Source organism: Rhincodon typus, chromosome 7 (genome assembly GCF_021869965.1).
Source record: "Rhincodon typus isolate 14 chromosome 7, sRhiTyp1.1, whole genome shotgun sequence".
Classification (NCBI taxonomy): domain Eukaryota; kingdom Metazoa; phylum Chordata; class Chondrichthyes; order Orectolobiformes; family Rhincodontidae; genus Rhincodon; species Rhincodon typus.
In genome coordinates, this window is record NC_063338.1 from 94,019,933 (window position 1) to 94,034,316 (window position 14,384).

At 44.2% G+C, this 14,384-nt stretch overlaps 1 protein-coding gene across 2 annotated transcripts in view; it reads right to left on the reverse strand.

Annotated features, from left to right (window-relative positions):
• Positions 1–6: 6 nt before the first annotated feature.
• LOC109925037 (aspartyl aminopeptidase) overlaps positions 7–14,384 on the reverse strand; it is a 39,295-nt gene continuing 24,917 nt past the window's right edge. Inside the window, exons 5-13 of one of the 2 annotated variants that reach the window (XM_048599322.1) lie at positions 12,410–12,535; positions 11,828–11,952; positions 10,593–10,677; positions 10,055–10,162; positions 6,785–6,862; positions 5,591–5,674; positions 4,287–4,447; positions 3,732–3,771; positions 7–628 (exon numbers count right to left, since the gene is read on the reverse strand). In XM_048599322.1, coding sequence (XP_048455279.1) covers positions 458–628; positions 3,732–3,771; positions 4,287–4,447; positions 5,591–5,674; positions 6,785–6,862; positions 10,055–10,162; positions 10,593–10,677; positions 11,828–11,952; positions 12,410–12,535 — 978 coding nt within the window. In that variant the 3' untranslated portion in view covers positions 7–457. The remainder of the gene's footprint in view (positions 629–3,731; positions 3,772–4,286; positions 4,448–5,590; positions 5,675–6,784; positions 6,863–10,054; positions 10,163–10,592; positions 10,678–11,827; positions 11,953–12,409; positions 12,536–14,384) is intronic. The other variant, XM_048599323.1, reaches the window with a different exon arrangement.

The window sequence follows — 14,384 nt, forward strand, 5'->3', positions numbered from 1 at the left end:
TTTTTCAGCTACACTTCCTATGGCCTTTCTTTCTCTGGGTAGTCATTGTGCAACTTAGAAAACACGTCAACGATTATCTCACCAAGTAGCTTGTCTCTTCATTTAGCTTACATTTCTTGGAAATGCTGCTTTGACCCATACCAAAAAAAAAGCTTCTGACCTTCAAAAGGTAAAAAGTCATAGAACTGAAAACCTATTTGCCTCTACATTGTAACACAGATTTCCCAAAAATCAGAAGGTGGGCTACTCAAGGCAGAACTCCCAGCCTCTGAACTGAATACTGATGTGGTCAATTCAATTAGGGGGTTTTTGGGTGATGGCGATGCTCAAGATGTTGATTAGCTCGATTTCCCTCAGTCAACCAAACATTCAATATGAGCATTGTAATTGCTTCCCATCCCCCTCCAGCACACCTAGCCTTACAGGGAATGAATTCCAAATTTCTGTGACACTTCCATCATTGTCCAGCAGACCTCCGGCCTGAAGTTGGAGGGAAGACGTGGGGAAGAATGGAGAGCAGTGTTACCTGGAGTGGGACACCCACACGGTTAGCAATCTCTCGCACAATGGCAGCAGTGACAGCATTTGAGGCATATCGTTGGTTACTGTTAAATTTAAGCACTGGTCCCTGAGATAGAAATAAAAAGGGGCATCATTAACAAGTCTCATGAAAGCAGCAAAATGCAAGGGCTGACTGGTCCACTGACCCCAGCACAGACTACAACCTACCATCATCCAAAATAAAACTGCATATAACCAGGAGACTATACTGAGTGTGGTTCATTGCAATTGATGTTTCCATTACTCATATTCCAACTTGTATCAAGTCCCATTCACCAGTCAGCCCTGTGCTCGACCAGAAACTGGCTCCCAGCCAGCAACACCTCCACTTTAAAATTCTCACCCTTTTTTATAAATCTCTGAAGCCCTACAAGGTTCCGAGGCCTGGCCTCATCAGCATCAACCAATGCATTCAAGACAGATGACCTTATAGAGATTTATAAAATCATGAGGGGCATGGATAAGATGAATGACAAGGGTCTTCCCCTAGGATGGTGAAGTTCAAAACTAGGAGGCGTACTTTTAAGGTGAGATGAGAAACATTTAAAAAGGACATGAGGGGCATCTTTTTTACACAGAGAGTGGTTTGTGTGTGGAATGAACTGCCAGAGGAAGTCGTGGAGGGATATGGCAGGTGGGACAGGTTCAGCTTGGGAACGTAGTCAGCATGGACTAGTTGGACCTAAGGGTCTGTTTCCATGCTATATGACTCGATAATTGATGGGCCCTAAGCTCTGCAATTCCCTCCCTAAAGATATCCAACTCTCTCTCCACCTTTAAGGTACCGCTTCAAATCTCTCTGTCTTCCCCAATATTTCTGTATGTGGCAAAGTCTTGGTTTAGTGATATTGATAAAACCATGCAACTAGGGCTAGGGGACACTGTCATATGTGGCCTGCCCCTAATTTGGAGACTAAGCTGAGGAGGCATTTCTTCACTCTGGTGGCAAATCTTTGGAATCTCTGGGGGAGCTCTCATTTGGTATGTTCAATACAGAAAATAAGAGATTTTTAGATACTAATAACATCAAGGGAAATGGGGCTAGCACAGGTAGACCTCCAGCATAATTGAACTGAATGGTGGAGCAGACTCTATGGACTTCTTGTTTCTAACTTCCTAAAACACCGCTGTGAAGCATCTTAAGGAATTACGACATTAGAGGCACTACAGAAAATTCTATTAGAGCAATGTGAAAACATTCAACAGGCACTGAACAGAGATTACTGCTTAATTGAACGGGATTTTTGTGTGGCATGTGGGGCCGTAGTGTGTGTGCGGGGTGTAGGAGGAATGAACAGAGGGTCCCTGATCCTAAATAACTTCTTTTCTTGCCTTGAGCCCTGTGAACTTTCAGTACAGCTCTGAAATCCAACATAATAAATATGAAATTTTATTTAACATTATTATGTCAATGCAGGTATTTAAAAATACAATCTATTCACTAGCTTGTAAAGTGAGGCATGGGACTCAGGTCTCATTTGTTCGGTCAATGTTAAAGGTCCCATGGCACCACTTAGTGAAGTGTAGTATTTTCCCAAAGTGTCTCATCGAACACTGCTTCCTCAATGATGGTGTAGCAATTATTGAACAACTAATCCAGAGACCAGGAGTTCAAGTCCCACAACAGCTGCTGGTTCATTTCTTTTGGCTTTTAAAACATTCGCATAAGCAAAGAGTGAAGTCCAAACTCCATGGACATTGAGTTGAGTCCAGTCCTAGGAGATCTGGGAAGGATATTGAAGAGGCCACGGTTTGAGTAATCTAGAATCTCGAGAATGCGAATTTAAATCCTGTTACTGTGTTTCAGGCTCTGAATCCAATTTCAAAAGGCAACTAAGTAGACACCTAAATGGCATCACTCAGACTGACTGTGAAGTTGCCAAATTGTTGCTAAAGGTTCACTGTCAATGCTCGATGAGAGGCTTTATGGAGAACGATGTAATTGTTCCTGGAGCTGTGTTTCAACTTTACAAACATCAAGGCAACAAACTAGCAGCAGCTCTGAAAGAATCAGGAGGTAACTGAAGGGGCAATGATAAAATTACACGGTAAATTATGGAAAGCATTGTGTGAAAGGATGGTAGGTGTATCTATAAACAATAACCTACAAAAGGAAATTGGTTAGATATTTGAAAAGCAAAAAAAAATTGCTGGGCTACATGCAATTGATTAAGGGTGTGGGACTTACAGTCGGCTCTGTTATAACACGATAGTTGCGTTCTGTGCAACATCGCGTTTAGAAAATCACACTTAGAAATAACGAGCCTTTGGGAAAAGTGGAGTTAGGGCAGAATACCAAAAAAAAATCACTCAAAAGCCGAACACAAAGGATAGCACAATTTGAATAAATGTTTGATTCATACCTAATAATGAAATTTAACACTTCACCTTGGAAAACAGTCAAGATGACTTGATGGGGGAGGAGGTTGTACTGTATCTCTCACAGAAAGCACTTCATGGACAAAGCCCGTGAAATGATCATGTGATGTTGAACATCCTCCTCTGTGCACCGATAGAATCGCGTTATAGCCAATACAAGTTTGCGTTTTAGAAACAGCGCTCCCCTACTCGTCAGTCGCGTTACAGCCAATTTGCGTTGATGGAACACACGTCATAGCAGAACTGACTGGATTGGACAGCTCTTCCAAAGAGCTAGTACAGGCACAATGGGCCGAGTGGCTTCCTACTTTGCTGCCTCCCTGTCTCACTGCATTGCTGAAGGGATAAATCTTGGTCAGGGCAAGAGAGGGCCCTCAGTTCTATTTAAAAGTGCCATGAGATCTTTAACATTTGCCACAACAGCTGAAGAGGTGGGAAAGTAGGGAAAGGAGGGGGTCAGGTTTGACAGAAACAGACAAGGTCAGAAATCATATGACACCAGGTTATAGGTCAGCTGACGAACGGGCTACACTCCAAAAACTTGTGTTTTCAAACAAACCTGTTGGACTATAACCTGGGGTCGTGTAATTTCTGACCTTATCCACCACAGTCCAACACCAACACCTCACATCATGGCTACCAGAAACAAACAACTCAATGGGACGTCATTGAAGCAATTCACTTGATCTGTAAAAACAAAAGACACAATCTGACCGCTCAGTTTGACAGAAGGATTCAGAGGCTCACTCTTACAGGTTTGGAGAAGTTCGACACGTGTCTGTAAAGCTCACCTTGTGGAGCGCTGGCCTGTGATTTTCCTCGTGTTTGTCTCTGAAAGTATTCAAAACACAAAGTCAATTTCACTCCAATTCTGGGAGTCGTTTAAAGCTGGGGGTTTTCATTCTGTTTCTGAAGACATCCCATACCCTTCTGCACCCCACAACCCGCACCCCACATTACAAGCAATTTAGGAACCCTGTAAAAACAAATGTTTTTTTTTCAAAAGAGGCTCTCTTATAACGTACTTATAAGCCAATTGTGTAGGTTAGGTGTGTTAACCAGGGGAAATGCCAGGTTACAGGGATAGGGGGTGGGGGGGATAGGTCTTGGTGGAATGTTTTTTCAAAGGGTTGGTCTGGATTTGTTGGGCCAAATGGCCTGTTTCAACATTGTGGGGATTCTAAAGAAAAGGCATTGTTTTTTCTATCTTAAATGAAGCCAGAGTCCAATGAAGCACTGCTTCTTTATGATTTCCATCATTACTGATCTAATCAATAGCGAGGGATGATCTGGCCAGCAATGCTACATCATCCTGTGAAAGCAGAATTGGAAATGGAAGCACTTACGCATAGTTGGGGTGTACAGCATGTGCCATGTCCGAGCTGATCATGAATGACTTGGGAATAGCTTCCTCAAATGCAGTCAGGTTGTCGAAACTGGAAGACAGACGACGCAAGACTAACTCGGTCAAGGAGGAGCCTGCTCCATGAGCACTCTGGCTTCCAACCTTTTAACAACCACGAGGGGCGAGGCAGAGGTAAAAAGAACAAGATTAGAAAAGTAAGAAAGAACCGTGGACGCTGAAAGTAGAAACAAAAACAGAAACTGCTGGAAAAAACTCAGCAGGTCTGGCCACATCTGTGGAGAGAAAGCAGAATTAACATTTTAGGTTCAGTGATCCCACTTCAGAACAGTTCTGCAAATTGGCTCTTGCATTTGAGGAAGGCACTATACAAATGTAAATCTATCCTTATTTCATCAGTGCAGGTTCAGACAGAGAGATGCCAACATCGCTGGTTCAAATCCCACACTGGCTGCAGTAGTTCATGCAGGCTCTGCCTCCTCACTCTAATGTACAATAGATGTAGTACCCTCAGAGCTCTGTTATCAATGGTCTCTCTCAAATGGAGAGAAATGCCCATGATGCTTTGTGGATTACAGTTGGCTACGCTTATTAAGTTAGCATAAGTCATACCTGTGGCCCTTTGACTTTCACCCATCTTACACAGCACTCACACAGAAACAGGCCATTGCCCCAACTGGTCAACACTCATATCACTGCTCCACACCTTTCCACTCCTCCATCTCATCTTATAACCTGTCATTCTATTCCTTTCTCCATTATGTTTCTCCCCTTGAATTCCATCCATGTTACTCGCTGTGGGAGTGAGTTCCACGTTCTCATCACTCTGAGTGAAGAAATTTCTCCTGAATTTCTGATTGGATTTGTTAATGTCTTATATGGATGGTCACTAGTCATAGAAGCATAGAATCCCTACAGTGTGGAAACAGGCCATTTGGCCCAACAAGTCCACACCGACCCACAGAGCATGCCACCCAGACCCATTACCCTATAATAACCCACCTAATCTACACATCCCTGAACACTATGGACAATTTAGCACGGCCTATCCACCTAGCCTGCACATCTTTGGACTGTGGGAGGAAACCGGAGCACCCGGAGGAAACCCACGCAGACACGGGGAGAATGTGCAAACCCCACACAGACAGTCACCCGAGGGTGGAATCGAACCCGGGTCCCCTGGCGCTGTGAGGCAGCAGTGCTAATCACTGAGCCATCGTGCCGCCCCACAAATATCTTCTCACACACAAATATCTTCTCAATGTCCATCCTATCAAATGAATCTACCTCTTCGTTGTCAAATAGCGTAACCACTCGGATATTGCTGTCCTCAGCCAGTGTGCCTTGCTCCTCGGATGATTCAATTAGGGCCTGTGGAGGATACAGAAAGGGCTCTTACCACAGAGACACTAAAAACGGGGGGCAGAAAAGCTGTATGCCACTTTGCTTTGGCACTTGTCCCCCTTGAGTTAGATGGCTGTGGATCAGCGTCCCAGGACGTTTACTTGTGTTTCTGCTGTGCACAGCTCAGTGGGAGACTTGACAGAGTAACCTTCTGACAGAGACAAGGGCCCTGGCTGCCTAGTCATGGCTGATACAGGGGGCTGAGTCAGTCTCACACCAGTGGTGAGAAACTAGAGAGCACGGCCAGGGACAAATCAATTCTCACTTATACAGTGCCTTTAATACAGAACAGCATCCCAAAGGAATGCTCAGGAGCACTGTCAAACAAGATGTGCCACAAGCCAAAGAGCTGATAATAATCCAGGTGACTAAAACTTTGGTCAAGGAGTTATGCTTTAAGGATTAGTTTAAAGAAGGCGGAGAGGTTTATAGAGGCAATTCCAGAACTTAAGGTCTAGGTAGCTGAAGGTGCTGGTGAGGTGAAGAATATGGGGCACGTGTAAGACACCAGGATTGGAGAAGTGCAAAAATCTCAGAGTTGGAACAGCAGAATGAAATTACAGAGATAGAGGCGAAACCACAGAGGCATTTGAAAACAAGGATGAGAATTTTAAAACCGAGGTGTTGTTGGACTGGGAGACAGTGTGGACAGTGAGCCCAGTGCTGAGTGAACACATCCGGTAAGGGTCAAGTTATAGGGAGTAATCAAAGTAAAAAGCAACAGCGCAGGACAGTCCACAAGTGGTCTAAATAGCTAGTGAACAGAAGACCAACAGAAGCACCACTATTAGCTATATGTCATTAATGATTAAAGTTGGATTTTTGAAATTCTGTGCAGCTGGCAGAATAATTTATACTTATTTTACCATGTTAAACTGTGCTTTATATGTTAAAGTCCTTTAGAGAGGTGCCAACAATGTAGATTTGTCACTCAGCCACATAAGATAATATGGGATGATAATCTTGGAAGTTGGTTTGAAGATACAATACAAACGAGAGACAGAGGTGTGGGGTAGGAATTCCAGAATTGTGTTCCTTTTTCTTGACTACGTGCTGAAGTAGGTTAATGCACATTACCTGCAGGGCACAGTAACAACTGTGTAAGTTATCCAGTCGTGGGGCAAATATAAACTCTTTGAAAGCACCACCCAGAGCCTAGAGGAAAGAACAAGGTAGCTGGGTGAAGCACAGTGAGAACAGCAATGACAACACCACACCCACTCTTCAAATGTAAAGAGTTGTGTTTGCAGTGAGCGCTCACGGTAGCCAACACAGCTACTAAAAATGAACTAAAGCAACATTTCCTTCTCATGTAACACGGTGAACGAGAAAAAACGAGTGAGTGGATTGGATCTTTCAGCCCCGTGCTGGAGGACAGGGTCTGGGAGGGAGCCCATCACCTTCTCATCCACCCCTGTCCATTCCCCAATACATATTTTTAATCACCCTAAACTAAAACAAAGAACTGTGGATACTGGACATCTGAAATAAACAAATTCAGAAAAAGGGTGACTGGACTCAAAGTGTTAACTCAGTTTCTTTCTCCACAAATGTCGCCAGGTCAGCTGAGTTTCTTCAGCTTTTTCTGTTTTCGTTTTTCATCAACTTGCTCAGATACATTTCTGGAGCAGTTGGGCCCTGAACCTGGGTCTCCTGGTTCAGAAGAAGGGACACTACAACATAACATGCTTGGAGTAAGCAGGCAGAAGAGAGTAAGTAGACTATCATTTTAACCAAACTGGTTAAAAGAAGGCAAATACTGTGCATTAGAGGCACCTCTTTCTCACCCCTACAAAGGTGATACCCTGCCACCTGTAATTTCAAGCCTGTCTGCTTCACCCTACCAACCATCCCTTCTGTTTCCTTAGCCTTTGCTGGACCTTACTTGTCCAAATTCCTGTCCAAACTCCAGGATTTACTGGGTCCAGCTGTCTTCATCCTAGGGTAATCACAGCAGTGCCCATTACTTGTTTGCTGCTCTGCTCACACTGCCAGTCAGATTGGCCAGCAGCTTGAGGACAGCACATCCTCCTACCGACCTGTGTGTCAGTGTGCATGCACATGCACATGTGTTTGGAAATCCTGTTCACACCTACTGAAGGCTACCCCCACAATTGCTGCAGAGCAGCCTTCTCTTATAAACATCTGGCATTTCATCTGGGTTGGGAAATCGAGCAGGACACCCCCCTGCCCTGTAAAATTCAGCTCAGTATTTCAGATCAATGATCTTTCAAAAGGGCCTGAAACATGAACTGTTATGCAGAATCCCTACAGTGTAGAAGCAGGCTATTTGGCTCATCAAGTTCACACCAACCCTCCAAACCCAGACCCACCCTCCTACCCTATCCATGTAACCCTGCATTTCCCAAGGCTAACACACCTAGCCTGCACATCCCTGGACGCTACAGGCAATTTAGCATGGCCAATCCACCCTAACCTGCACATCTTTGGACTGTGGGAGGAAACTGGAGCACCCGAAGTAAACCCATGCAGACACGGGGAGAATGTGGAAAGTCCACACAGACAGTCACCCAAAGGTGGAATCGATCCCAGGTCCCTGGCGCTGTGAGGCAGCAGTGCTAACCACTGAGCCACCATGCTGCCCACTCTCCACACTGCTTTCTTCACAGTTTAAATGTAACTCATTGACAGGGTGGTCAGGTCAGCCCAGCCCTAAATGACATTGAGAAGGTGACAGTGAACAAAACTGAGGCCATTTCGAAGGTCAGTTGAGAGTCAGCTACATTGCTGCAGAACTGGATGGTACAAAGATGGCAGGTTTTCTTCCTTGAATAAAGTTAATGAACAAGATGGATTTTTACAACAATTCACTACTTTATTGGTTGTCCTTATTGATAATAGCTTCTTATTTTATATTTAATTTTTTAAAAAATTCATTCGACAATCATGAGCATTGTTGGAAATGTTGCATTTATCCCTGTTTTCCAAAGGGCAGTTAAAATCAACCACGTTGCAGTCACAAAGGCTGAAGGCTCTGGAGCTTACTGTGTGCAACTGACTACTACCTTTATGACATCAAAACAGTGAATACACTTTAAAAGCACATCATTGAGTGTAAAGTACTCCTTACCTGCATTGTGGGAAAACAGTGGCATCGTGATAATGTCACTGGTTTAGTAATCCAAAGGCCTAGGCGGAGGTTCATGTTCTGGGGACAAGGGTTTCAAATCCCATCATGTCAACTGGTGGAATTGAAATTCAACTAATAACCCTGGAATTGAAGTCCAGTCTCAGGGATCGTGACCATGAACCTATAATCAGTTGTTGGTAAGACTCAGCTGGTTCAGTAATGTCCTTCGGTGAAGGAAATCTGCCTGGCATGGTCTGGACTACATGTGACTCCAGAGCCAAAACAATGTGGTTGACTCAGAACTGACCACTGACTCCTCAAAGCTGTGCAGCAGCTGGGAAGCTGTGCGCTCAAGGATCAGTGAGTCAACAAGCAGTTTCTGCTGAAGAAGCTGCTGTCACACATGGACCTCTCAGTCCACACTGCAGCGAAAACAAAATCACAGGAAATCTTTTATCAAGCAACAACATGGCAATTCATGCAGAATCATAGAGATGTACAGCACGGAAACAGACCCTTCAGTCCAACTCGTCCACGCCAACCAGATATCCTAAATAAATCTAATCCCATTTGCCAGCATTTGGCCCATATCCCTCTAAACCCTTCCTATTCAAGTACCCATTCAGATGAATTTTAAACGTTGTAATTGTACCAGCCTCCACCACCTCCTCTGGCTGCTCATTCCATACATGTGCCACACTCTGTTTGAAAAAGTTGCCCCTTAGGTCCCTTCTAAATCTTTCCCCTCTTACCCATGCCCTCTAGTTTTGGACCCCCTTACCGTGGGAAATAGGCCTTGGTTATTCACCCTATCCATGCCCCTCATGATTTTATAACTTCTATAAAGTCACCCCTCAGCCTCCGATGCTCCAGGGAAAATAGCCCCAGACTATTCAGCCTCTATCTATAGTTCAAACCCTCCAACCCTGACAACATCCTTGTAAATCTCTTCGGCATCCTTTCAAGATCAACATCTTTCCTAGTTAGTTCACTTAGTTCAAGGGCAATTAGGAATGGCCAACAATTGCTAGTCATATCAGAGCTGACCACATCCAATGCAAGAATAGAAAAGACCTTGGGATTTCATAAAGTTTCTAAGGCAGTACATGAATGTAAGTCACTCCCTCTTTATGTTTTTTGTTCTAAACTGCACCATTTCACACTCATTCTTACCATTCGATCATCATCAATTCACCATTCCAACAATGGCCTGCAATGGTCACACTGTCTGAAGCTCCTCACAGGAAGATACTTACCCCAGGCTGAGTATCGGCCAGACACAGCTCAAAGTCTATGATTTTGTCCACATTCACTCCCAACTGAGCACAAAGCAGGTTCAACAGGACTGAGTGGTGTTTCTCTGACTGTGGATGAAAACAAATCAACAAAAACTCAGTGGCACACAATTATTATGGTGCAAAAAGGCTGCTTGGCCCATCCCAGAGGGCAGTTAAAAGTCAACCCATCTGGTTCTCTAATGTCCTTTAGGGAAGGAAACTGCCATCCTTACCTGGTCTGGCCTACATGTGACTCCAGACCCACAGCAATGTGGTTGACTCTTAACTGCTCTCTGGGCAATTAGGGATGGGCAATAAATGCTGCCTGGCCAGCGACACCCTCATCCCGTGAATGAATAAAGAGAACAAAAGGCTTGACTTTCAGCTCCTAATGATGACCATGAATCCATCGTCGATTGTCGGAAAAACCCATCTGGTTCACTAATGTCTGGCAAGCAACGCCCTCATCCCGTTAATGAATAAAAGAATAAAGGAATAGTGGGGTATGCTGACTTACCATTTGAGTGGCATCACAGGCATTTCCAGTAGATTTCACTCCCAGTTCTAGCTGCTCCTGTACCGCTGTAGCTATGATCGGAACACTTTGAAGGATATGCATAATTAGCATTCAGCACAGACACCAGCGCATTCTCAGAAATACTTGAAAACATAGAAACCTGCCGATTAGTGTTACCAACTGTGATTAAAGGTACTCTTGAGGATTTTGTCACATAACTTTCCCCCATTCTCCACTCATTAGTTGACCACACACCCATGCTTACGATGTACTTTGTATACAATTGGAAAGCAAAGAGACTCATTAACCAACTGGATATTGTCTGACTGTCAGCCAACGTTATATTTCTCCCACTTTTAATACTTTGACATCTGGTAAATGGAGGCGATGAAAAAAGCTTTTCAAAAGATTGATTAGTTTTTGCCATGTGATTTTTCTCCAGGATTGGACACAAACCGTGTCTTGGAGACTAACTGGCCACCCTATCACAGATTTCAGGTGAAATTGGCAGTCAAAGTTCGATATATATATCTGCTAAATACTCATAGAAGGAACAAAGAAGCCACATACTCCTTGGAAAGTAAGTGTCCAAACTGGGTAAAGGAACAGAGGGACTTAGGGGAAGATTACAGATACACAAATCATCACACTTAATAATGCAGGTTAATAACCCTACTGAAAAAAATAAACTAGGGTTCATACTAAGAGGGAGAGAATTGAATTGCAGAAAGTTGTGTTGATCTCATGTCAAAATTTGCATTAGGGTGAATAGCTGTAGTCTTCATATTATAAAAATGAAACGAGGGACTTGAGGAAGTGCAAAAAAAATTTGCAAGAATTATAGCCAAACTGATTGATTTTCTGAAAGAGCTAACCAAAGGTTGGACAGTCTGAGGCTCTCTCCCTGGAAAAGTGAAAGATGAGCTGGCAGGGGTCTTTAAAATTAATGAAAGGACCTGATAGAGTTGATGTAGGGAAAGTGGTCTTACTTAAATGGAAGTCCAAAAATATAAATAGAGATGGTCACGAATAAATGCAGCAATTTACTCAGTTAGTGGTGACAATGTGGAACTCGCTACTGAATGGAGTATAGTCAAGGTGAACAGTACAGATACTGTTTTAAGGCAAGTTAGAGAAGGAGAAAGGAATAGGAGGATATGATAATTAGATGATTAAATGACAGGGAGGGGTTGTCTTTACACACATTACAAAGGCTGCCGATCGCATCAGCTTACAGGTGGTTCTCCTTGTTGGGTCCGAAGTTGTCGTTAATCTCTCTCTGCAGGTGGATGGCCAGGTGAGGGATGCGAAGGACTGGTTCAGCCACGTTGATCAGGCGATGTTCCACTTTGTCTCCATTCTAGAAACAGAAGTCAGGCAGAGAGATCTAAAGCAAGTCAAAATTGTCCTGTCAAATTGTACGCACCAGGATGGAGACAGAAGAAGCTGCAGCAACAACAACTTGAATCAAAATGCCCTGAGGCACTTCACAAATTCTTTTGGCTCTTGCCAATGCAAGGATATAGAAGGTGACTAAAACCTTAGCCAGAGGGGAGGAGAAGCGTAGAGGTTGGAGAAAGAAGTCCAAAGTTCAGGCCTCGGTATCTGAAAGGCTAGTCATTAGTGATAGAAATTGGAATGCGCACGAGGCCAAAGCTAGAGGCACTCAGGAATCTTGGAGGGTCATAGGTCTACTGGAGGTGACAGTGATAGAGGGGAGAAGGCAAAGTTATGGCTGTTTTAGAAAACAAATACGAGTATTTCAAACCGAGATGTTTATGCACTAGGGACCAGTGCAGCCAATGTATCTAACCTACCTTCAGCACAACCCTGCCGGCTACTGTGAGGTCACGGTCAAACCAAGTATTCCAGATTCCACCGCCGTAACACTCCACTCCGACTTGCAGGTAACCCACTTGCGACTTCTTCGACCTGAGTTTCACCTAGAAACAGAATGATATTCAAACAAATTCAATGCTTGCTCACATTCATAAGGTGCAGGAGCAGAAACGGGCCATTCGGCCCATCGGGTCTGCTCCATTATTCAATGAGATCATGGCTGATCTGATCATTTTCAACTTCACTTTCCTGTCTCTTCCCTATAATGCTTGATTCCCATATCGATTAGAAATGTTTACCTCAACCTTGGGTATACTCAATGACCCAGCTGCAATACCCTCTGCAGTATAAAGAATTCCACAGATTCTCTGCCTTCTGACAAAAAAAATCCTCCTTGTCACTGTCCTTAAAGTTCTTTATTCATTCACGGGATGAGGGTGTCGCTGGCCAGGCAGCATTTATTGCCCGTCCGTAATTACCCAGAGGGCAGTTCAGAGTCAACCACATTGCTGTGGGTCTGGAGTCACATGTAGGCCAGACCAGGTAAGGATGGCAGTGTCCTTCCTTAAAGGACATTAGTGAACCAGATGGGTTTTTCCAACAATCGACAATAGATTCATGGTCATTATTAGATTCTTAATTTTCCAGATATTTATTGAATTCAAATTCCACCATCTGCCATGGTGGGATTCGAACCCCGGTCCCCAGAACATTATCTGGGTCTCTGGATTAATAGTCCAGCAATAATACCACTAGGCCACCGCCTCCCCTGTAAGTGAAATCCCTTATTCCGAGATGATGCCCTCTGGTCCCATACTTTCCCACAAGGCGAAACAACTTTTCCACATCTACCCTGCCAAGTCCCCTTAGAATCTTGTATATATCAACAAGGTCGCCTCTCATTCCTCTTCATTCCATCAAGTATAGGCCCAACCTACTAAACCTTCCCTCATAAAACAGTCCCTCGAAACCTGATATCAGCCGAGTGAACCTTCTCTGGACTGCCTTGAGCTAATCACTAAAACTATGGAGTACTCTCAAACCTGTTCACCAGGTGGAAACAAAAAACAAAGAACAATACAGCACGGGCAGAGACCCTACGGCCCGTCAAGCCTGCACCAAAACATTTTGCCCTTCCATACTAAAACTGTGTCACTTACAGGATCCATATCCCTCTATTCCCTTCCTATTCATGTATTCGTCCAGGTGCTTCTTGAATGTTGGTATTGTGTCTGCTTCCTCCACCTCCTCTGGCAGCATGTTCCAGGCACTCACCACCCTTTGTGTGAAAAACCTGCCTCGCACATCTCTTTTAAACTTCCCCCTTTGCATCTTGAACCTGTGTCAGTGAGTAATTGACCCCTCCACCCTGGGAAAACTTCCCACTCTCTCCATGCCATTCACAATATTATAAACTTCTATTTGGTCACCCCTCAACCTCCTGCGTTCCAGTGAAAACAAACCCAGTCTAACCAACCTTCCTTCATAGCTAAAATCCCCTATACCAGCAATATCCTTTTCTGTACCCTCTCCAAAGCATCCACATCCTTCTGGTAGGGTGGTGACCAGAACTATACGTAATATTCCAAGTGTGGCCTAACTAAAGTTCTATAAAGCTGCAAATGTGGCTATAAACAAATGTGACACCAAGCTCAAGAACAGGCTGAACTGTTCCCTAACTGCTCCCAGGGGCATGTTTGGAGTCAGCAGATAGCGATCAGAGTGGAGCAGGCACATGCTTCCCAACATTCAGTTGGAGAAGGTTTCTGCTCATCCAGTGCTGGACGGTGAACAAGCAGCCTGATAATCTAACAGTGGAGGAGTCGAGATAGTAGGAACTGCAGATGCTGGAGAATCCGAGACAACAAGGTGCAGAGCTGGATGAACACAGCAGGCCAAGCAGCACCATAGGAGCAGAAAGGCTGACGTTTCGGGCCTGGACCCTTCATCAGA